Consider the following 26022-nt stretch of genomic DNA (forward strand, 5'->3'; position numbering starts at 1 on the left):
TCATTAGCTGGGTAAATGGCGAGGAAGAATGACTGTATATTGTGGAGGGATAAAATTATGGTTTTAAATAGTATATTACTAGACACATTAAGGCCCTAAGACATGTTTTAAAATACTCCAGAGGTTATTAAATACCATATTTTCTTCATGTCTTGCTATATGAATATCTTATTAAAATACTGCAATTATTATGAACCTTTTTGTGCAATATGTAGGGAAATGGCTTCATTGACAGGAACCTATTTCTTGATATTAATAACCCTCTATATTTTCAGCTAATCCAAAAGTAAATGAGGAACTTAGGAAAAGATTGCCAACTTCAAATCAACACAGTTACACAGAATTGAAGAAGAAGCGTACAGCTTCATTTGAGGGATTCTTTTAAGGGACTCAGTGTTCTGCGATATGAGGTGAACTTTTTATTTTTTGATAAGACCTAAGCACATCAAATCCTATGCATTTTTTAATTATGCACATTTATAGTCAACAACAAATGTGAGCTAAATATGTATTTCTTGAATATTTGGCGTTCGTGTTGGTGTTGAATCTAAAGTGTTTGTACAATTAATTTTTTTTTCAATTTTAAATATAAAAATGAAATAATCTGCTTTTTTGGTGTTCTATAGTAAAATAATTTCTCCTGCTGCTTTATTATTTAGGACATGTGTCTTGGTATAATTTGCTTGAATTGTAAAATAGGTCCTTGATTTTTTATTTAATCTCTTACACTTTTCAACACAATGACAACAGTCTGAGTGTTTTCATAATCTAGTCACTGTATCTTCAAGGCACATGTATCTTTTTAATAAATGTAAAAAAATGCAGCAGGGAAAACATACAAAATAAGCACAATGCATAGTTAAGGATAAAAATTTTCCTATTACAATATTTTTTAAAAAGGTGCATGAGTAAGTAATACAATTTGTGATAAGCTTACTATGTTACCAAGATTACAAACTTATTTAGATTTCCTTGCAATACTGAGTATAACTAAATTTTTAGCACATAAGAGAGCATATATTTTAACACTCAAAATAATGCATGGTAGACATAGCATTTTATTGTAAGTCTTATTGGTGGTTTCTTCTTGAAGATCTTTGATTATATGAAATATTGCAACTATGTAATTAACTATAGTCTGAAGCATTATGCATGCAAATATTGGGATGCATTATTTAGCTGTTCAGAAAGAACTTCAGAGTTGGAGTGGTCATAGACCACTTTACCTGTATTTTATCTAGGAAATTAAAAGTAGAGAAAGAATGCTGTGAAGTGAAGCACATGCCACTGTCTGTAATAACTGCCAAAGGGAGCAGTCTTGTCGTCTGCAGCAGGACTGCTTGGTGTGATTTGGGCTGTGCTCAGTAACGTGTACTTCCAAGACCAGACTCTAGAAGAAAAAACCAAACTAATAAATATTTCAACAAAGACATCACATGCAACAGAAAGCTGAACCAAACAATTATAAAAATTAGATGAGTGAAGAAAAAATATTTTACTGAGAAATATAATTTTTTCCTGGCTGTTAAAGTATGCAGACTTCATTGTGCTGCTATAAATATTTAAAATAATTTGTTTTGTAAATTTTCTGTCAAATGAAGGCAAAGTATAGGTGTATTATATTGTTTCAAGTTTATTTATCTAGAGTTTGTTTTATTTTAGTTCTGAAACCTTCAAGCAAAAACTGGACTCAGTGCCAGATCAAACAAGCTCAGAGGAACAAATGGAGAACTGGTCAAAAGGTAGGGACTTTAAAGATATTAATAAGGAACCTTAGGTGTTATACCTGTGCTAGGCAGTGACTGGAGTGTGTTTGTTCTTGCTGATATATGACTGACTTTGGAAGAAAAGAAAAAAAACAGTAACCACATACTGCTCCTTAAAAGAACTTTGAGTAACTGGAGAGCAGCTACATGAATACAAAGCTTCACCTTTATTTTCTGGATTATTGAAAATGTTTCTGTACAACTTTCAGAAGACTTGTTTAAATTCTTAGTCTGTACATTGCACTTTACTTTCCAACTTTTTTTTTTTTTTTTGTTAGCAATAAATCTGAAAATCTGTCTTAAAGAAATTTTCTTGGCTGTTCACACCTGGCTTGGGTATGATTAAGCCATCTACTAATATTAATGAGTTTCTCATTAGTAGCTCAACTGAATTTAGACAGTAAGGTAAGGCTTGGAGATAAAGGTGACCTTGGTTAACTTGGAGCTTCCCCAGTTGGTGGAGTTTTCATCTTCATCAGGATGCAAGAACCTTTTTTTATTTTTAGTTGATTGACCAGACATAATTGTTCTCAGATACATTCTTCTATGTTTCATGACAGAAACCTAAGGGGAAAAAAAACCCACTGAATTTGAGAGTACATTCATGACTGACTGACTGGCTGACTTTGTAGAAGAGAATTTTTAGAAGTAGCTTGTGACTAAATTGTGACTGGTAGAAGGAAGGGAAAGACATAAAAAAGAGGTCCTCACTTGAGAGTGGATTTTTGCTAGTAAGTGACTCTGTGTAGGTTAAAAAATCCAAAATGGATTAGGTGTGTCAACATCTAAATTTCTCTCTATATCAGAGCCTCATAGCTTCTTGTACCTTTCCTTTTTTTGAGTTTTATGCTATATATTCTCTCTCAAAAGATAATAAATGTCAAATTTCTCATGGAGAGTCTATTTAGAAGAAAGAAGAAATGCTTCATTTTGTAGGTGATACTTTTCTTTCATATGTAGGAATTTCTACCTATATTATTCTGTAAAATAAACTGCTTATAACCCCCTTTAAATTTATGGCATTTTGAGGTGTTACTGAGTGAAGTTCAAAAGTTTTTTGAATCATATACTCTGTAAACAAAAACATTAATGGTGGTGTAAGTTAGTGGAGAATTGTATTCTGACAATTTAAACGTGTAATGGCTTAATCAGGTTTAGTATTTTTAGACCTTTAGGGGTCAGCATACCCTAAGAATGGTTCAAAAGGTTAAGTTTTCCAAAGTAGGCAAATGAAACTGATTCTCTGTGAAATATATTCTGTCTAATTGCAAGAAATTATGTTCTGCTACTGCTCAGAGATATTTTTGAAACTGAGTAGCTACTGACTTTCATGTGTATTATTTTTCTGATGCATTAAGTCAATATTTTGTGCTGTTTAGACAGCTGCTTCTTCCAAGCTAACACTTCATGTGTCCAACAGAAGTTGTTATATAAATAAAAGTAAAATTTATACACTTTTATTTAGCATAATCATTAATAAGTCATGTAATTCTTTGTGCTTTTGCTCCTGGCAAAGTTAGAAAAAGGGATTATGGGCAAATTTGTCATCATACTGGTGTGGATGAGAAAGTTTTTTTTCTTAGAATTTAATTTGGGTATTAACAGCTAAATTACATTCACTTATCATAAAGATAATAGGTCAATTTAAGCAACATAATGTGTAAGCTTGGTAGATATTCTAGTGCATTTTCTCATTGTATTACTTAAGCACAGCAATTTCTCCTTTTCTGTGTAAATGTGTGTGCTGATGAGTGTACTGTTTTGTATCCTGCTTGCTCTGTCATCTTCACATATTTCCTTTGTACAGTTGGTACTGTACTGTATTTAGATTTTCCTTTCTTATAACTTGGAAGTTTAAAAGCTGGGTTTAGAATAACCCTATAATGTTTAATAATTTAAACATTTTATTAGCATACTGAAATATTGGAGATTACATTATTTGTCAACAAATAAGGATGGTAAAGCAAATACAACATTAAATTTATCTGACTAGACGAAAATTCAGTCAAGCAACAAGAATTTTAAGAAATAGAAAAAAACAGATGCAAAGTGGTAGGTTTATGGTGGTTATGTGGGATAATGTGTAACCTGTTAATCAATGTTATAAAATAAAATACTTGAAAGGAAGGTAGTGTTTAAGAGGAGTGTATCTGAAGTGTTTGAAAGGTGAGATTTTCTTTTTAACTTTCCGAGTTGTTTAGAGTATAGTATTTCTGTGTGGATTGAAGACTTTGTCGCTGTTCTGTTCTGTTCTATTAGGAACAATTAAAGAACAGTTTGGGTGCAAGGTTCGTTATTTTGTGTTTGTATCTAGTTTAAATGTACTCTTTCTCTAATTTTTAATAGAAGGTTAATGCCTTTTTTCATTTCCCTCTAATGATACTTGAGAGAATGTACCAGGAACATTGGCAGCAGACCAGTGCGGACTGTGCTACTTAGAAATGAAAAATATTCAGAATCCAAGCTAGACAGCCTAGAATAGTATTCAATTATGAAAATAAACTTGTATTGGCAAATAGGTGCCTATCTTTGCATTGCAGTGATGGTGGGTGTGGGGAAGCACATTGCATTGGGGCAAGACTTGTTACTTCAGTAGGGTTTCCATGCATGATGGGAACTATGCAAACATTAATTCTGTGAAAACACAAGAGGGAACCTGATACTGGGTGGTTTCTCTTCTTACATATATGTTTAGGACTTGATATGGCACTTTTTCAGAAACATTACCAGGATTGGAAAGTGGTGAGTGTGCAAATGCTGGAGTTAAATTTGTGTCTTATTTGACTCATGTACCACGTTTAATTAGGTGCAGCTATACTTCTGTATTATAGAGTCTTTAACTATTGTGATGTTTTGGCTTATGTCATATTTAGGAGCATCCAGGCTTTAAGGATAGGGCAGAAATTAGGAGAAGGCTTAGAATTTTAAGTGTTGTTTGGTCTATTTTGAGAACAAAATTAGAGTTTTGCTGACTCCAGAATTAAAATCATTGTAATCATTGTATAATTTTTATTTGTGAATTCCTAAGACAAATTAACAGATTGATTTTTTTAATTATGAAGTTGTTTGCTTTCTTAAAAGGTGGTTATTATGTTTTTCAAGCACAGAAATAAATATGTATATATTGCTAAGCCATTACTTGAAGCATATATTGTATGTCAGTGAACCAATTTCACTTCTCGGAATTTGATGGCAACTTTAGTTATGATCCATATAGGCACTTTCCATGTATCTTTAAAAGAATGCTTGCAGCTTGTAAATATACTTCAAAATTGCATGTCTGGAAACTAGTTCAGAGGAGACTAGCTTTAAAGAGCTGTGGTAATGTAGATTGGAACAGAACTGCAGAATCAGCTTGTGCAGGGAAATTTGTGATGGAGGTGTTCTATCTGGTGGTGAGCTGTAGGTTTTTGGGGTGTTTTACATTCATGGTAATTGAGGAAATGTAGTCACATGCAAAGGTTAAGTAAAATAAATCATCTTTTTGTGTAACTTTGACCGTCTTATTACAAGTAGAAAACTCTTCTAGTTGTGTAATGGTTTTAATGTGCTTTTTTGTAGATTTGTTTTTGCAGTATTAATGGCAAGGACTTTTTTGTCTGGAATTCCTATTGTGTGAGTTTGACACACACAAAGATGAATGGTTAAAGAAAGCCTCCAGAGTAATATGGTGCTGTAAATGCTCTAGTTGGTAAAAAAGCAGCTAATGGTAAAGGTGCTGCTGCCCATTTCTCCAGAATGTACCCACTGCAACTGTAAACACTCTAAAGTAAATCTAAAGCCCCTCTTTCAAGGCTATAACAGAAGCAAAATTAAGCATACTTGTCATAGTGAAGTCTCTTTCTTCTTTTACATGCCTCAACAGGAGATACTGTGAGCCTGTTCTCCCTCTCCTACCAATTTTAGCAACAAAGTGATGTTTTCTTGGAAAAGAAAGAAGGCCTGAATATTGCAAGGGTGGTTTGTATGCAGAAAAATCTACACAATATGCAGAGAGACAGCGTCCTCTACACCCACGTGGCTCAGCTGATCAGTGTGCTGTGTGCTGTGCTTTCAGCATCAAACTCACTGTGTGCTGTCAGATCCCCTTGCAAAGTGCCAAGAGTAGTTGCAAGGTTCTCTGAATGATGTAGAAGGCTGAAAAGAGGCTGAGAGGATGAACTTTCATGAGTAAAACCTAGTCACTGTTGAACAACATTAAGCATGGAGGATGAAGAAAACCTCTGCCATGGAAGAAGAAGGAATAGTATGACATAACTTAGAAGATAAGAATGACTTAATGATAACTGAAAAATCATCCAATACTGCTTGGTCTTTCCTGTAAATATACTCATGCCTTCATGCATATAAATTCTCGTCTATTCTTTTTCCATTCCATTTCTTTCCTTGTACATTTTGAGTGGCAGAATACAGCACATTTTTAGCCAGACTGCATGCAGAAAGACTCCTCATCAGAAGCACAACTAGATATCCAGTACTTGCCTGACTCACTGCAGTGTTGTGAATATGATTTTGTTGAACCCTTTATGGTACACTCAAAACGTGTAGGGCCTTATCTGCTCTGAGGGCTGCAAGCACTAAGGATGGGGAGAATGCACACCTTGAAGTATTGCACTTTGAATCTTAAGTGTGTAAAGTATGAGTGCAGCTAACTTCAGAATGTCTTGAAATGTACTTCAGAGAGAACAGCACTTACTACCACAGTAATTTTTAAGTAGTGCTTCAGAAGGAACTTTAGAAGACCTTGCACAAGTGCAAGAGGTATTTGGTTATTTTCTTCTTTAGAAAACTTCATTACTTCTATTTTTATAACAGGTAGAGTGAGGCTTATGTTCAGAGCAAAAATATTTTTACATTATTATAAAAAGGTTCTTCAGAGAGTGCGTTGCCGACTCTTATTTGTGGGTTCACCTGCATCTTTAGTAGAACACTACTGGAGTAAAGGGTGCGGGGGCAAGGTGTCTTACAGCTACTTTATGCAGAGTGATCTTTCTTTTATGTCAGACACTTAAAACTGCGATATTTTTCTTTACTTCTAAAGCTGTAGTTTCCTGGGATTTTGTTTAGAACTCTTAATTCAGCAAAGCTTTAATTGTTTGTGTGTAGTAGGGGAGGTTGAGTACATTTGGATAAGAGAATTTTCACTATAATTAATGGGCACGGGGAAACATGACCCTGCCTAGATAAAAGGGAGTTCTGGATCATTAAGATTTAGATAATGGAAGGGGGTTATATGTGAAAAGCAATTGTCTGATATGACAATAGCAAAAGACAAATGGGGTGGGAGGGTTTACTTTGTTTTTTGTTGGTTTAGAAAACATAAACACAGCATGCTTAGTAAAACTCCAGCAGACACTATGTTTGGAAATTATGTAATGACTCCATATAGGCTGTAATGATATCCTGAAACCCTGTATTTAAACTAACCTGAATTACAATGAGAGATAAACAGAATATTTACCCATCCCTTATGAGCTGCTGCTGATATGTAAATTTATTCTTCTACTTTGCACAAATATACTTTTGAGCTACTGCTTAAACACTTCAAGGTCCTTAGCCAAACAGTTTTAATGATGCCTCCAGTATTATGAAAGTGTGACATTTGATGAATGCCTTGTATAGTTGTGATATCAGGGAAAGTGTAAACAAAAAACGCACATCAAGTCATTGTGCAACACCTAGATAATTTATAATTTTACTGTTTATATCCATCTTGACATTTTTTATCTGCCAAAGGCAGGTTTCATTTGGAATCTTAATCTGAGATTTATTTGGTGGATCTGGAAATCATAGCTGGAGTTCCCACAGGAAATGGTCCATCTACCAACAGATTAAATGGCAGTCCTGCAGTTGTTAAGGGAGCTCTGCATTTAACACACATGCATACTCATTCAGTCAGCACTGTGGAGAAAAATTAAAGTAGTAACCCAGGTTTAGGAACAATGTAGCTAAAAAGTCCCATATTTGCTGAATGACAAAGGGTTATATAGCAGCATTTCATTTTATTATTCGTGCTTGAATTTCTTGTTTGCTTTGTTGAGTCTGCTGACGAATACTAATAAATGCCTGCAACAATCCAGACGAGAGATGCCTGGCAACAAAGCTATGCGGTGGACCTCCCTGATCTTCTCCAGTTCACAACCTGACCTTTTGAAAAATTGGCTGGGCTAAGCTGCAGAATTTGGGTGTAATGGTTATTGTTAACTCCAGCTTTAGGATTTATTAATTTGTGTGATCAAGACTTACCTATACTTCAAAGTTTCTGAAGACCAAACACAATCATCCATCCATTAGAACTAACATTGTGTTTCAGTGAATCCCACTTACTGACTGCCTAGTGATTCTGCTGTTTTGATGCATTCAGAATATAAAAATGCTTTTTCAACTGTGAGACCAGTCCAATGAAAATCTGGTGTCTTCTTAGAGACTAATATTTTAAAATAACACTATGTTAATGAATTGCAAACGGAGAGTGGAATGCCAAAGGAAATGTCTGATATTTACACATTAATAAATGCATCACGATTAACTGCAGTGAATACCAATATAGTGATTTGCCACATATATTAAAGACTGAGTAGCATTTTTCCATTTTAAATATTCAACAGTTTGTACACAATTGCTGTTTAGATGCAGAAGAGGACAAAAGACTTATTGAGGGAGTCGGGCGAAGGAACATCGTTACTAAAATAATCAGAATCCTTGGAGAATTGTAAAAAATTGCCTTTGCCAGAATAACTGCCAACTGTTCTTAATCTCTTTCTCAATTTATTTCTTTATGAAGGGTGTTGCCACACAAGTACAGGTGAATACAGAAGCATTCAAAATAACACAGATGTCCCCCCAACTTATGTTGCTAAAACAGGATTCACTGTTCTCTTTAAGGAATTAAAAAATGCACGAACCATTAAACTTCTGAGTTGTTTTGTTTTTGGGCAACTTAAATGCTTAGCTGTAGCCAGAGATCAATTTTTGAATTGCATTGTTGCGTTCACCTAACTGACTTCTAAAACAGTTTGAATTGTTTGGAAGTTCTTTGCATTAGAATAATACTTAATATAATTTTTAAAAGGCCATTTCCTTTATTCTGCCTAATATTGAAATTACAGGAAGTTTTTTTTATATTGTACATTGCACAACTGTCTTCCAGTATACAAATACTGTAACCTAACCTGTCATGTGAATTAAAATTATCATCATAAAGAAGTGTCAAAGGATACTATTTTAGTTATTTACAATTAATACTATTTTTTTTTTATTCTGTAAATGTGAGTTAGCCATTCATAAGTAGTATTCTTTTCTTTAAGTACAGTAGATATTAGTTTCTAAAACATCTCTGACAGAAAAGAGTAGAATTTGACATCTCTGAGCAGGAGAAAAGAGCAGGGAGGGCCATCACTGAGGTAGTACAGGCTCCAAGATGCAGTGTGGATCCAGCGCCTTTGACTTCTGCAGTTTCTCCTTCTGTTATGGTGTCATGGTTTAGCAATGGTATTCTCCAGTTCAGCACACCACTAAAACCTCATGCAGCTCCCCCCAATCCTCCAACTGGAGCCACAAAAGGTAAAGATCACAGGTTCAGAGAAAAGCAAATTAATGGGAGCAGCAATGAGATAAGAAAATGAACAATAACAGCAAAAATACTAATGACAGAGGGTATAGGAAAAGAGACAATTCAGGAGAAAAACACACACCACAGCACACTCAATAATAGACCACCCTTTTGCCCCAATAATGGTCAGTACTGGATGGCTCCCTCCAACACATTTTGTGGACCAGATGGCACCCCATCTTCCCAGAAAAGAGTCCTCATGAGGTGAGGTGGTATAGAATAATGTCTGTGTCCTGGCCATGTCCCTTCCTGGCTACTACAAAAATTAACCCTGTCATTGCTGGGATCCAGACATTTTCCACCTGATAATCCAAAATTTTTGCCTTCAGGCCTGTTAGTGATGATTTCCAAAATCCCTGGGCAAATGGGGTTTCCTATTCAAGCCTACTTAGGCCTGCCGACACTCAAAGAACAGGGTCTTCTGAGACACCAGGAAAGGTATTCAGCTGTCTAATTTCTTCTATCTCCACAGCAGCTATCCCAAAAACCCAATGATGCTCTTTTGGGTCCTCAAAATACCCTCTCCTGAGGTAATAGGGATCAGGTGGTTATCTCTGGCCCTGCCTCTTTCTTCTGTTCTGTGGACCCTGTTTCCTCTTTATTCCTCACTAAGAAAACTGATTTTGTCTTGAATTTCTTCTTCTGGCACGGTTGTTCCCCTGGTTCAGCTGCAATGAGGCCATGGTGCCTGTAGGTCTGCTTTTCTACTCCTCCCCTGGAGGGTGTTCTCTAGTACTGAGCTGTGTCCAGTAAAGAGTAGCCAGGGCCCAGCACTCTGCAATAAATTGCTCCTCTCTGGAGTTGCCACAGCATTTTCCTCACAGTGCAGCATTCTGTCACTTTAAACAGGGTCTTGTATTGGTTCAGGGGTGAACTGCCAAACCATTGGAGCAGAGAATTTTCCCAAAAATAGGCCCATTCTCTCCCATATTCTATGCCACTTGTGACCATCCACCCTCAGGGCAGATCTCTGAATGACCTCCCAAGAAATCTCTGGCCTGACTCTAAATATGGTGTAGACTGCACTGAGGAGAAGTGGCAGACTTAGCAACAAAAATATGCTTTCCTTAACATCCAGCAGAAATTAAAAGTTGTCAAAAGTTGTTTTAACAGGTCTGAAGGAGGAGAAGGGGGTGAAAAGCTGGGGAAAGTCATCCCCCCTGTTCTTCCCACAGACTGGGTATCATTATTAATGGGCCCCCAGAGGCAGTACCTGAGGAAGGATAGGAGAGAAACACTGAGTACACATCCCAAATTACTTTCATTGTCCTTGATGTTGTCTTGTCATAAGCTGATATCCCACAGTACAGCAACAAAGGGATCCTGATCCCTCTCCCTGCTCTGAAAAAGATCCTAGTGAGGAGCATCTATGGGAATATATACATGGTTATATATAATAATACCCATTTGAACAGCCCAGGCAACATTGTGAGCATTGCCTCTGGACCTAATACAACAAATACTTTGATCAAATTTGTTTCTAACCTGCTCTGGGCAGATCTGTTGAATCTCAACCATGCCTCACACTGGGCTCCAATTACAGCTGTCTTGGTTTAGGAACGGTATTCTCCAATTAATTCTTCCATTAAAACCATGTGCCACTCCCTCTCCACCCTCCAATGTGAGGCCGGAAAAGCAAAGATCATGGGTTGAGATAAGAGCAATTTACTGGGTACAGCAATGAGATAAGAAACTGAGCAGTAACAGCAACAATACTAATGACAGAGGGAATAAGAAAAGAAACGATTCACACAGAAACCACACCCCCAGTCCCCCAACCATCCCTTCCCCCTTAAATAGGCAATAGCTGACAGCTCCCGCTGCCACGTTTTCATGCCCAGAAGGAACCTCTTCTCCCTGGAAGAGTTCCTTTCCCCTGCCCCTGGCAATGGTGTGAGTTGGTATAGAGTAAATTCTGTGTGCTGGCCGTGCACCCTCCTGTCTACTGCAAAAATAAAGCTTGTCCCGGCTGGAACCAGGATACATAGCTTGCTCAATGACCTCAATGCAGTTACTTCTTCACTCTGTGCCTTAGTCCCAATGGCTTTAAAATTACTATCACAGCACTTACACATCTCCTAAAAAACATCTCTAAGAGTTTGTATAAAAATGTTCTTTCCAAGTCTTATTTCAATGAATATCTGTCTTGTGTGTCTTAAAGTGAGAGGAGATACACTATCTCAGAGATAAATCCAGGACCTTTATGAGTAAGAGTTACTTAAATGTAATTTGATAGTCCCCATCCTTATGAGCTGACCCATGATGCTCTCTGCAGAGCCCATGGTCATGTATAGTTGGGGCACTGAATGGACAATGCGTCTATGTTGTGATTTCCTCTTTGCTATTGCCAAGGATTTGGCAGGTACTTTGGCTTTTTACATAGTACTTTGGCTGGGCAGAGCACAGAGAAATAAAAGGAATTAGCTTTGTTTTACGAATCTACTCTGAGCTCAGTCTTTGCTTGTTATCAGTTTCCTATGACTGCCATTCTTCCATGCTACAGAAGTGATTTAGTGAGATCTTAGAGTCCTACTGAATAATCTTGAATACTAAATAACTAGAAGCTTGCTGTTTTCTTTAAACATCAGGAAACTGCATTATGATGGGACAGGCATTTGCTCTTAGTTACTCTTGGTCTCAGTATACTGCATTGCACTGAAGAGGCCTAAATAATTGCTAACATAAGTAAATCTGTAGTAAGTCCGAAGACAATAAAGCTTCACTTTTTCATGTTGCTTGTTTTGGAGAAAGCATGTATTATGGACCTTTTATTACTGACCTTTTGTAATTGTTTCCTGAAATAGGAATTACTTTCTTGAAAATTAGGTACAGCACCTTTTTTAGGATTAACTCTGAATTTTTTTGTAGGTCATGGGAAAGATAAACCAGCAAGGAAATTAGTCAAAAGTAATGAGCACCTTTGACATATGCATGTATATTGCATCTGTATTAGCTCAAATATGAATGAAAAAGGAAAATACAGGCATTCTGAAAATGCATAAGATCTAAACGATCTCTTATCATTAATGTCAGACAATAGGATCAGATTTCTTCCACCAGACTCATTTTCTTTCTTTGCATATTTATGCCTACAAAAGCCTTGAATTTCAGTTCCTACTCATTTTCAGGATTTATGCCTTTTAATCATTCAGTAAAGGGCAAACTGTGGAACAGTCTAAGTCTTTCACAGTCATTCTGTTTGGTAGAAGTTCCAGTAGTTAAATAGCTTAGTGAATGAATGTTTGTCTTTTGACAAAATCGTTGACTCATCATTTTCAGCTCAAAAAGGAATATTCGGCCATAGTACTAATTTCATTTGCATGGCTTGAAAATTTAGTGGCCGTCAGGCTACATTTTTAGTCTTATTATTGTAGGAAAAATATTAGATAATTTGAAAGCCAACGATAAAGAGTAGCAGTTAGTCAAGTGGAAATGAAGGTGAAGTTCTAAAGTAATAGCTATTGCAACAAGTGTTGTAGAGGTGTGATTTGTAGTGGGGCAAAATCAAGTTCTTTTAAACCATAGGAAATGTGTCCTATTATTCCATTGGAAACAGGTTAGTTTTGTATAGGGCCAGGGTGGCTCTTTGCATGGATAGTTTTGTTGGATAGTGAATATTCCCTCGTCTTTGAAATTCAAAATGTTTGATATTATACAAACAAAAAAAAAACCCTCACAGACATTGAAGTTGTGTTTTTGAGAAGAAAAAAATATGTGATTGCAGCCCAGACAGCCAACAGCATCCTGGACTGCATCAAAAGAAGTCTGGCCAGCAAGTTGAGGAAAATTATTGCACCTTTCCACTCTGCCCCTGTGAGACCCCATGTGAAGTACTGCATCTAGTCTGGGAACCCCAGCACAGAAGTGTGGGCCTGTTGCAGCAAATCCAGACTTGGCCAGGAAGATGATCAGAAGGCTGGAGAACAAGTCCTGTGAGGAGAGACAGGCTGAGAAAGCTGGGGTTTTTCAGCCTTGAGAAGAGAAGTCTCTGGGAAGATGTCACTGAGACCTTCCAGTATTTGAAGGTGACTTATAAAAAAAGAGGGAGAGCAATTTCTTACACAGGTAGACGATAGGACAAGGGGAAAGAGTGTCAAATTAAAAGAGGACAGATTTAGGTAAGATTTTTGGAGACATTCTTTACCAGAGTGATGAGGCACTGCAACAGGTTGTCTAGAGAATTTATGAGTGCCCTGTCCTAGGAAGTTTTCAAGGCCAGGCTGCATGGGGCCCTGGCCAACATGGTCTCATGGGTGGCCTCCCTGCTTAGGGCAGCGAAATTGGAACTAGATGATCTCTAGGGTCTCGTCCAACCCAAAACATTCTATGATTCTATGATTAACAGGAGGAATTCTGGAGGCTTTTATTAATTGAGGTTGACTGCCTCAAATGCAGCACAATGTTTTGTTCTACATATTTTCAAATGTATTTAATCTGAAAGTGTCACAGTGTCGTAGCTACTGAATTTGCAGTCATCTTTGCTCCTGCTACCAGGGGGTCTATGGCTCATTCTCTTCCTTTCTGCTTTTGCTTTTTCCTATTATGCCTCTTACTGCCATCCTGCTAGGGGTTGGTTCACTCATGCAGTCTTTTGCAGACAGATGAGAACATACTATGTACATGTCACAGACCAGCTTAAAACAGATACTAATAAGCTACAGGTAGCAAGCTGTAAGTCCTATTACACTTGAAGCTGATTTGCTGCACCTGGAGCTTCTAGTGTCCCCAGACTTATCTGCAACCAGATCCGTAGTCTGTGTGCATGTTCCATTGGGTTTTGGTTTTTTTCCCTTTACTCTTATCCTGTGGAGATTCCCTGCAAACCTCTGAGGTGATCAGTGCATTTTAGTAGGGTGCTGAAAGACAGAGGGAAGGGGGTGTCCACTCAGTTTCTGCTGGATGATGGGACAGCTGAATGTACTGAGTGGTGTAACAAGGGATGCTGTTGCCTCTTCAGTCTTCCAGTTGAATCCGCACCTTCTGTGATTTATCGCTGTTGGTGTGGGATTCTCTAATGCTGTGCTTTCCCTGATCTCGGTGCTTATCCCCTGCTTCTCAGAAGAAGCTGTGAGAATAGTGGGTGTCTGCACAGTATGATGCGTTTAATGTTTTTACTTGACTTTTCAACCACTCCTAGCTTAACAACATTGAATTCTGTTCTGCCTTTACTGTTTCCAGCCATGACAGCATTATCTTCCCCTTACGTCCCTCACAATCAATTCCCAGATTTAATTCTGGTGTCTTCATATTCCTTCTTCTTAACATTTGCTTTTCTTTCCCGCAATGTGAACAAGCTATTCATTCAAGATAAATACATACAGAAGATCAGCTGTTCAGTTTCTCCCTATAGTGAAATATTAATCTGGGCTACTGAACTTGTACCATTTTATATGGAAAAAAATTTGTTTAGTATACCCAAGAACCAGAATCAGCAGTGGTGGTACCACTTAATGAAATCTACATAATTTTTTCCAAATTGCAGGGCTGTTTTACCCTTTCTCTGATGTTCCCTGTGCAGCCTGATTATTGCAAATGCTACTTACTCCCCAGTGTGTTTCTGCAGCATTGGTAATTAGTGCACGATGCGATTTGCAGGAGGCATGAGGAAAAAAGCACTGAAGTGCATGTATTAAAATTGCCACTTGGTTTAGCAACAAGACAAGCTACCACGTACCAAAGCCTAAATTATTTGATGTGAGGGTCATGGGCTATATGAAGAATAAAGTGGTTTTAAAAATAAATTGAATCCTATGTCGATTGATCTGACAGTGTTCAAAATGTCTTCCCCAAAGCATTCTACTGACAATTTTTGCATGCTGATTAAAAAAAACATTACAGCTTTATTAAATGAATAAAAACCTCTCACCTTAATGCCCTTGGCAGAGTGCTTTCAGTTTTGGGTGGAAGAGGCTGCCATCATCTTCTCTCTTAAAAGCCACTGGAGAAAGAACAGATCCTCTGTATTTCACCTTATATTTCCATGAATGCCACTTACAGCCTTCCTGTCTGTGATGCTACTTAGTCTTATACATGTGCTTGAGGAAATTGAATCTGGATGAAAAGGCGTCCTGCAGATGTATGTTGTCTAAAGAAGCAGCATTAGCATTTATAAATACTAACACACTTTTAGTACTATTCTAAATTCTCTTTTATTTTCTTTAGCTGCAGTAGTTTACAGTTAAAAACACGGATCTTGACATGGACTAAGGATTTAGCAGAAGTACAACTGCTAATGCAGATATTTACCTCATCATGCAGTCATGTTCACTTCTGGTCTTAAAAATAAAAATCTGCCTTGTGAACTGACCTGTTGTCTAGAGACCTTTTTTTCTTGTTTACAGCTCGTATTCAGAATGTTACAGAAAGCCTGCTGATGCTCGTCTGACCCTCTTACTCCCTGCTGCTCTTCCCTGTAGGCATTAGTGATACTGTGGGGGTGGCCTGGGAAGTGTTGCATGTGACTGTATGGCTCCAGGCTTGATGATCAGGGTGTGGGAACCCAGGTGGTGTTTGCCTTGATCCTTCTAACAGGGAGGGGGCATGGAGGAGGGCTGAGTAAGTAGATGAGGCCTTCTTCAGAGAATTGGAAGAACTCTCATGTTCGAAGGTCCAGGTTCCCATGGGATACTACAGTGATGTTAATGATCTGCTGAAAGGACAGCAGCAGGGCTCAGGTGATCTAGAAGTGGCTGGGGACAACTTCCTGTTACAAATGATTGAGGTGCCAGCAAGGTGATTTCCAGTGGTCTCTGCCAACTTCAGTCACTCTTCTGTGGTCTCTTCTTAAATGCTGGAATGAAAGGAGCAAATTAACAAAACAGGAACTGTGAAAAGAATAAAAACTTTCTCTCATGCTAAGGGAAGAGAAGCAGCCTAAAACATCATCAAAAGTTCTTAGCTCTCTGAAGTGAGATTTTTCTTCTCCAACTTTCATAGGGCCAAAGTAGAGTACCATGATGCTAAACAAAGAGCAAAGTTTCCTGGCAATACTGTCACTGGTTATTTCAACAGATATACATTGTGCTTGAATTCTTCCATAGAGTGTGACATACTTTGCTTGAGGCACTTCACATATATATATATATATATAGCTTAGAGAATAAGTGGATGCCCTAGAGAGGAGGAGGAAAAGTTGTCATGGCAAGTGAAGCATTGCACCTCCCCTGGAGCATAATTTGCAACTGCATTTATACCGACACTGCATCTGAAACAGGAGAAGTGAACAGGATATTTCATAGGAAGTTCTTTATAATATAAATCAAATGGGAAACACAACTCCCTATAAAATGCTTTTCAAGTATGGAAACTCAGACTAGGTTAGTTTTCAGGTAGTACTTACTGGAAAGGATTCAAAGTTTTGCCCTTATGTATTATCACTCCCAAACTGAGTCAGGTTCTTGGAGTATATTTAGTGGGGGTTTTTTAACATACATTTCTTTAGAGATCCTTGCTCCCTACTATAAAGAGGAGTAAGACATCAAATCTAGTTTTCAGATGTAGCAGCACTTCAGAGGAAATCTGCTCAAAAACCTGCAGGATTTCAATCCAGTGGAAACAGCATACACTTGTTTTGAAGAATCCAGGTGGCTGTGTCTTGTGTTCTTTCTGGACTAGGTGTGAAATGTTATGAGGAACATATTTCAGTCACAGTACTGAAAGTAGTTTTGTACTTATCAAAAGACAAAGATGATGATACTCTGTTGATTGTTGTTTAATCTAGTGTAAAGATCAGTGGTTGCAGTTTACAGAACTGGTTAGAGTGGATTCAAGTAAGTTTGTACTGAAGTGGATGCAGAGAATACAGATGAGCAGTGGGTCCCATAACTTTTTCCTGGAGGTGGTAACACATAGCTCCATATTGGAAGTTGTTAAACTGATTCCAGCCAATTCCCAAGTCATCTCTTGGGGCCCTTGGGCTGTTGCCTAAAATCTTGTGTCTTTCCTCATTTAAGGAAAGAGGAATCTGTTGCAATACACTTGATAAACAGTTTTCAGTATTTTTTACTTGGAAACTGTGCTTACAACTGTGTTTACCTGCAGGATGGCCTCATGATAGTCATTGATTTGTAATTTTGGTCTATTTCTACTTGATTTCAACTGTATAGACAGTTTCTTATTATTTTTGAGGAGGATGTTATAAGGTGGATCAAATAATATATGCCCTATATTTTATCCAAAACGTTTGGAAACACTAACTTTATTAAATAAGCAAAAGCTCCACTGTTTGTTCTCTACTAATCTAAATGAAAGAATGAAAAATATATGCACCTTTTTTCCATTTCCAGTGGTTTTAGGCTGCTTCCTTCTCATTTTTTAATATAATTCTATAATTAAAAGGTACTTGTTCTTACTTTATGAAAGAGCATTCGTGGTATGTGGATCTTTCTTTCATTTAAATGCCTTGATATCAGAAATATGTCCTAAAAATATCTAGTAGCCAAGCTAAGAGAACTAGCTATCACACTCAACATTTTAATCAGATAATTTTTCCCTTTGGCACAATTTCTGCTTTGCATTCTTCAAGTTCTTTAGTTGTATGAGCCTGTACCTCACACTCTCCAGGAGTGAATAATGGTGCTTTAAATTTGTTTTTACTAACTACAGCTTGATGATACTCCTTTTGTAGCCAAAATGGGTTTGAAAGAAACCTCACTATAAGTAAGAGTCTAGTTATAACCTAAAAATTTCCCTCTCTATAGCAGAAATTCATCATATCTCACTATAGTAGAGCTGAATTTTGTAAGAGATAGGTAAATAATTTTCTACAGTCAGCATTATTTTAAGAAGTCATTTAAGGGGGAGGAGGGCTTAGGAAATGATGATGAATTTTTCATGTTTCCATGAGAAAAATCCAGTAAATGGGTTGTAATTCCTACCTACATCCATCCATGCTGTAGGTAACAGGTCTCATTCCTTAGTGAAGGGACAAAGAAGTTGGGAATCTGAAACTAAATCACTTGTTCCTTTCTAGTACTATATTATATTCTTATAACAAGCAATTTTCAAATGAAAAATCTCAATTTGTGCTTCATTATCCAAATGAGAAAATGTGTTTGCTTCTCTTCCCAACTAGAAACATGTACCTTGGATCAGAAAAAGGAAGACTTTTGTGCTGAACTTCAGTTTTATAAGAATTCTCAAAAACACACAGGATTTTTTATCCAGGCAGAAACCGAAGCACCGAAACTTTCAGATTTGCGAGTAAGCAGTCAAAGAGCAGGAGTCCTACCTGACTGTAATTCTGGTTCTGAAGAATCAAGGTAAACCCAGGAAATATCCCTCTACATAATTTTTCTAGATTCAAATTATTGACAATATACACATTTTTTGAGTAAATATAGGGAAATTTGCTTCCCACATGACAATCAGTAAGTCAGCTTTTTACTTAGAATCACCCTATCTGCCCGTCTTCCCTTGTAGAATGTAGCATTTCACCTCTGTATTCTTTAGCACTCATAGAACACATGATCACTGCAATGGTTTATATCACACATTGTGGGTATTTCAATGATTGTGATCTCTACAGACAATTTTGAAGGTGCATATTGAACAGAATAAAAAACAAATCTTGAAAACCTAGTAGTATCTGTGGCTGTAGACAACAAGCACCTGAAATGTGATGAGTAGGAAGCAGGAATAAAGCAGGGTGAAGTCCAGATGAGGCTGGAAGAATGAAGATGAGAAGCTGTAGTATTTTGTAGCAGTCTGTGACAGGAATCTGAGGACGGCTAATATGATTGAAAAGTGTAATATAGACTCTGAAGATTTTATTGTGTCATTAATTTTGGTCATTTCTTATCACTAGTGTTTTTACTGAGCAGTGGCCCTTTATAGCAGTCTTAAGAAATATGTACACTCATTCTATATGTGACCCAATGTACAAAGGTATAAGTAGCTGGCTAGTTACACCTTTAACTAGCTTACTGGTTAGGGAACATGCTACCAGTTTTGAGTGACTTAGGCAGTCTGAATACTAATTTTCAACTGAGAGTGTCAGAGTTGTTTTTGAAAATGGGATCAAGACTGCAAAGCCCTATTACATACTTTTGAAAAATACACTGATTCCTCACCTGTCTAGCAGATTCTACACCCAGTTTTGCTATCTTCATTATGATCTAATGGTGACTGTTTGGGCCAAACCCAATTCTTAACACTTTTTCCTTTTTGCCTTTTTGCATTAGCAGCTGAGATTTGCTGTAAGGGCAATGCATCCTGCACTAAATGCCAAATATAATCCAGACTGCTTAGGTACAGCCCAGCACAGCGTCACCCAAAAATTGTTCATTTTACCTTTCACCACTGCCCGTCCCTCTGACGATCAGGCTGGTCTGGAACACCAAGATTAACCTCCCACAGCAGTCATCATGGTGAACCATCTCAGCTCCATGTATGTCATATGTAGGATCCTAAAGCTATATGCCAAAACCTATCTTTGCCCAAATAGATTTTAATTAGAATATATGTTAATATTTCTTGATACAGAAAAATCTAGGAAATGTTAAGTTAGTGTTGATTTGTGTTTTAGATGGTGGTCCTGGTACTGTCAATGTGATTTATCATTTTTAGTTTAAAGGAGAAGGGAGGAGAAAATAAATGCAGTGGAAGCAGGTGAAAAAAGGGTGGCTGAGTACAGACAACTATCTGCCTAAGATAATGACTCTTTGGAGCAATAGATAGCATTCTTTATATTTCTAGGATGTGAATTACAAATAAAGTAATGTCTACAGTGGCAGCAGGAGTTCAGAGGGTATAGCTTTTCTGTGGCTACTTCTTATCGGTTATTAGCAATGAAATGTATAACCAGAAAATGCTTAAAGCAAATATTAAAAATATTTGCTAGTTCCTTTCTAATCATTCATTTACTAATTTTGCTGCCATGTTACAAACAAGGTCTGAATGATCTGTGAGTATCAATGGATACTCAAGAAGTTTTATGAGAGCCTTACTTTGAGAGAATTTTTCTGGACATTGAATCTTGTCTTAGTTTAAGTTGTCTATGGCTAGTAAGTTATTTTAAAACTTCAGGTGGCATACAGTATGGAATTCCTGTTGTCAGTTATAATATTTAGAATTATACCATCATTTTACAGATTTCTTCAAGACGAATTCCTAGATTTTTTAATGGATATTCTCATATCACTTCTTGTGGAATCATTCTACAAAAAAATTTGGTTTGCTTAGACCTGAGCATCACTTTGATCCCCAAATGTTTTATTACTTTTTTCTCTGTGTTAAGCAATGGTTTTTAGTATTTGCTTTCCTTAAGCATTTGCTGTTTATAGGCTTCATAGCCCATTTATATTCATCTGGTTTTTGCCTTAGTACTGTAGGATATTTGTTTACTATTCCAGATTTGCAGATTCTTTTCAGAATTGCAGCTTTAAGAAGTGGCAGAAGGGCATCCATTTTTTCTGACTATTTAATACATTTGCAGTGGTTAACAAGTTTGTTAACAAGTTTTGATAATTTATTTCTCTGCATTTTGTTTCAGAGAGGTGGAATAATAACTGGTTTTTTAATTATTTTTCATTTCTTTTTGTTCCCTTTCAAAAATGCAGCAGTGTAGAAAGAAAGGATAGCAGGATGCTCCCTGAATTTATATCCTTATGGAATGATGCTGAAGATTTAGGTGGAAGAACAGAAACTGCATTCCTTTTAAAAGAATTGGACACTCTGAGGGCCAAAAATAAAAAGGTACAATTAAGATATTCAAGATACGAATATTTGCTTTTTTATAATTGCCTTGCAAAACATACACTTTAAACTGTGCCTGATTTAGTTTTGTTATTTATTTTAGTGCACCAATCACTAGTTTCCTGTAATTTTGGATTTTTAGTATTTGCTTAACAGCTATTTCTCTGGAATTAAAAAAAAACCCTCCAACCTACTCTCTGACTTTTTTGATCAATGACATAGATTCTTGTACCCTGGATGAAAACCAATGAAGACCAAAGACTAGACCAGGATTTCATGGGTAGAATCCAATTAATGTGCCCTGATAGCTCAGCTTTATTGAAGGGGAGAAAATTCCATCTTCCTTGAACACTGCATTGCTTTAAGTGTTAGCTGTGGTTGCATGTGCCTAAACAAATCTAACAGTCTCTAGTTGTTCCATGAAGTGTCATTGAATATTCAAGTTCAGATATCTGTCCAAGAACGGATTTAGTAAATACCCTTTAAAAGAAAAGCCTTGGTATGTGAAAGAATACCAATCTTCCATCTGATGAAGAATATGAAAAATATGCATTTACACCAGTCTTTTCAGACTGTGATGTCTGTATCTTGGTAGGAAACAGGCTATTAATGCAACAACCTACATTATATTCTGTGCAATTCTGAACTTCCTCAGCAAGAAGGACTACAGCTGGTGATACCTGAGGAAGAGAATCACAAATAAAAACAATGGCATGTGCATTGCTGCTTGTCTCACGGAGCAAGGTAGCCCAGATGTTAAAAATAAATCATATTCTTAACATTTGTTCTTTAAACATGTAAATATAATCAATTGAACTTCTGGTTTAACGCTTAGTATTTGTATTTTGGGGGTGAGAAATCATTGTTTGCAATTTTATTGTGGTTGAATTGCTTGTTGACAGTTTCAACCAGATAAGAATCTTACTGTCCACTTGCTAAATTCAGCTTCAAGGTAAGCTGGCTGAAAAGGACAAGGAGCTGAAGACAATGAAACTGGACTTAGAATTGCAAGACAGAGCTACAGAAGCCAAGATTGCAGAAAGGATTGCAGGTACAGTAGGCAAGCGTTTAACAGATGGCTGTATGGCTCATACAGTACCCGTGGTTGCTATATGACGTGGCCTAGTGAATGTTAGCTTTATTTGCTAAAGGAGGGAAGATTTGACTTTTTTTTTTATGTGTGGCTGTTTAGAGTTGCTTAGAAAATAGATGGCTTTAACATCCTGGTACTGGTATTAGTAGGAGCTTTACCTGTATTCATACTGATTTGGGCATTAAATGCATTGTTAACACCATGTCAATCCAATCACAAAAAGGTTGTTTGTTTTGTTGGAAGGTCCTGAACAAACAAGGGGAAATAATGATTACCAGTGCCTCTACCTTTCAACCAGCAGTTCAAATACCACTTATTGTTTTAGCTGGTTCAGAGCAATACTACCCCCTCTCCGTGTTTGGAGATAGTCTCACATTCACCTCAACCAGGGACCTGTGCTGTTCTTGAAAAATCTGCTCTTTTGGTAGTTAAAATGAATTTTTGTCAGATGATGCCATATATCCAGTGAATGAAGTTTATATGAATTCTCAGAAGGAAAGGTTTTTAAGTTTATATCTGAAAGTGAGCATGTGCCTATATTTGTTGTTGTTCTTTAGATAGACATACAAGCATGGAGACAGTTTGTATTCTGTGCTTGTGGAAACTGCTAATGTAATAAAGCTGGGCATTCTTATTATTGAAAAGTGACTGTGTATCCAGTGTACCCTTAGATGAAAAATAATCTCAGGTTTTCATGAAGATGTTTAAAAGACATTAATGGGAGTGCTTTTATAAATTAATGGAATCATTTGTTCAGAAAGAAAGTGTTAGCTTGGTAAAATTGTTTCCTCATAGGTCACACACACTTCATAGAGTATTAATAGTACTAATAGCTGTTCCCAAAATATTTGTACTAAAGGGAGGAGTAACTGTCTTCAGGAAAATGGAGCAGATAATAAACTCTCTAGCTGAAAAACAGATGGCTGACATTCCACTTAATAACAAACTTCTGAGAATATGGTATAGTGTGAATATTATAGATGGAAAAGAGAGTTCCTAGATTTTCTTGGTGGGGGAAGGGAAAGTCAAATCTAATCAACATCTTAGGAAAAAAATTAAATACAGGCATAATTTTTACTCTTATTTAATTTCACATAACTGCTTGCTTTATTTTCACACAAAAGAAAAATCTGCACTATGCGTGTGTCATTGTTATATCCACCAGCCGAAAGGTAACGCAGATTGTTTGGCTTGAATATGAAGTTCTGTGTTTGTTCCTGGATATTTGCCCAGTGTTTTTACCTCTGTTCATGGTTCTCTTTGGTAGAGGTGTTCATTGCTCATTAAAACCTGGAAAGAAAGGTGTGTCAAAAACACAGATAGTTTCATTTTTATGGATATGGTTGAAATACTAGTTAGGAAATTGTTGTTTTCCTACACTACTGCTTAAACTTTCTATTGATGTCCTAAGCATATTTTTTTCTTCAAAACAGAGTGGCATGAATATGGAAATAATAATTTAACATGCTTATTCTGTTTTTAAAGGAAGAATAAACCAAATTTTAAAGACAGCTACATAGTGAAATAACAATGACCTTTAAAAAATAACCTTTTTTTCTCCTTTTATGAGTACAGGAAGTATAAAATCCTTTAAATGCTGAAGAGAGAGGGCAAGAGGCTCCTTACTACTTAAACTGTTTGCCAACAGGAAGCATCGTTAATGCTTCACACTTTTTTGCTTCCTGTCTTACAGTTCTAAGAATGTTACCAAATTCGGATAAATGGTTTAAAATCTGGAATTATGTGAACCAGACTGGATTTGTGGAAGCCTGTGTGTGTCTCTCTCATAAAAGCCTTGGGGATAGTTCTAATGGACAAGCAGAACCTAATAAAGAGCAGACGGTGTGTTCAAGGAAAAACTTATCCCCCTGCATTAAGTTCTTTGAGAAAGGGAGAACACATGCTGCTGCAATTTCAGGTTACTAGTTAATGTTTAATTACTGCAGTGTGTAACACATGGTATAGTGAAGCTTGTAAATATGGGTGTTTGCATTTTTATTATTACTTAGTACTGACTTTATGATAAGTGACTCCACAAAATTATATTGTAAAGAACATAAGAAAGGTACACCATAAAAGTGTTATCTACTTTGAGGAATATTAGAATTCTGTTTTGAAAGGTAACCCTCTAATTGATAGGTTTTACCTCATGGAAAGAATTGAAAAGTGAAGACAAAGGAGCATTTTGAAATGAAGCTACAACAGTCTACAGAAACAAATAATCTAAAGATTGTCATTTTGTGATTTTTAAATTGTTCAAAGAAAAAGTAAAGAAAAAAGGGTAAATTTGTGCAATTCTTCATGAGAAAAGAAAAAAAAGTAGAATTAAAGCAGAAGACATGATGGAAGAAAAGTATTATTCTGTATGAAGTAAATAACTTATTTTCAGAATGTTTTCATTTTTAAATTTTGTTAGCTAGCCTTGAAAACATATTTTAAAACTTCCTTGGATCCCTATCTCTATGTTAGCTAGTTATGGCTAAAGAAAATTAGAGAATTTCAAGTTTTGATTTCAGACTTTTAGTCATTAGAGACTGTTGTTTCTGGTGGACATAGTAACCGCAGGTTCCTGTAGCTTATTCATTATTCTTCTGTTGGATTTTGTGTCATTCTGACCCAATGTCAGAAGCTACTGTTAGTTTTGCTCCCTCTCATGAAGAAGAACAGAGGTGGAGGCAACATCTGGAAAAGCCGGGGAAGCACACATCATAAAAGAACAGACCCCAGGATAGCGTAAGCAAAAAAGGGAACGCCACATAGGAAGCAGGAAGAATAGCCAGATCTGAAATTTGGGTGTGCAGAGCTTTCATATATTGAACAGAAAAGGGAATGGGTGTCACCTGTGGGAGTGGAAAGGGGAAGGAGCATACATCTTCTGAGGACAGACTGAAAATCAAGATGGAGGCATTGCAAGGGAGTAAGTCTTCAAAAACCGAGCTGAAAGATCAGATCTCACTTTGGATGGATGTAGTAAGTAAGCGACTTCATTTTTTCCTAATGGAAGAATTATGCAGGGGATATATATGTGAATTTATAGAGGAAGGAGCTGGTAGAGTGTAAGGGAAAGTTATAGAGCATAGTAGTAATAGACTGGAAAAAATATCAAAGCCCTGTTCTCACAGTGCCATTACTGCAGCAAGATAAGATAGTTGACATCAGAACTGGAGCTCTTGGAATATTTTTTTTGCTATCAGAGTATATATTGAGACTAACAATAATTCTGAACAAAAATAAAATAAAAATATTTATGCTTAAATCTTTCTGTAGCAACAGATGTTCCATGAGTTGGTTTTTTTTTTATGCCAGTATCTTAATAATAATGTTACCAAAATTTAATACTTTCTTAAATCAACATCAGCTCAGCAAGGTTGAGTCCAGCTCTGTTAGGGGTTTCACACCATTTTTATTACCTGAGAACTGTAGATGCTCTCTGAAACACCAAGGTAATGATAGGAAATACAGTGTGGAAAAAGAGGAAAGCAGTACTTCTAACATGGTGGTATATATCATACAACTTTCAGTCTCTTGGAAGCTAGGGCAATATACCTATAATGAAGTCCCTATTTCAGGTCTGTTTTTATGAAAATGTTGTGAATATACATTCGTGGTATTTTGGAATTCTTGAATATGGTGTGGACAGGAATACCCTTTGCTGGGTTCAGAACTGGCTGCATGGCCGGGCCCAGAGAGTGGTGGTGAATGGTGCTGCATCCAGCTGGCGACCAGTCACCAGTGGTGTCCCTCAGGGGTCTGTGTTGGGGCCAGTTCTGTTCAATATTTTTATTGACGACATGGATGAGGGCTTAGAGTCTTTTATTAGTAAATTCGTTGATGACACTAAATTGGGAAAGAGTGTA

General features: G+C 36.8%; 1 protein-coding gene across 1 annotated transcript in view; it reads left to right on the plus strand.

Annotated features, from left to right (window-relative positions):
- Positions 1 to 292: 292 nt before the first annotated feature.
- MIPOL1 (mirror-image polydactyly 1) overlaps positions 293 to 26022 on the plus strand; it is a 151431-nt gene continuing 125701 nt past the window's right edge. Inside the window, exons 1-5 of the mRNA XM_058807361.1 lie at positions 293 to 410; positions 1663 to 1742; positions 18452 to 18638; positions 20937 to 21072; positions 22018 to 22123. Of these exons, the coding sequence (XP_058663344.1) occupies positions 406 to 410; positions 1663 to 1742; positions 18452 to 18638; positions 20937 to 21072; positions 22018 to 22123 (514 nt within the window). The 5' untranslated portion in view covers positions 293 to 405. The remainder of the gene's footprint in view (positions 411 to 1662; positions 1743 to 18451; positions 18639 to 20936; positions 21073 to 22017; positions 22124 to 26022) is intronic.

This window comes from Ammospiza caudacuta, chromosome 6 (genome assembly GCF_027887145.1).
Source record: "Ammospiza caudacuta isolate bAmmCau1 chromosome 6, bAmmCau1.pri, whole genome shotgun sequence".
In the NCBI taxonomy this organism is placed as follows: Eukaryota; Metazoa; Chordata; class Aves; order Passeriformes; family Passerellidae; genus Ammospiza; species Ammospiza caudacuta.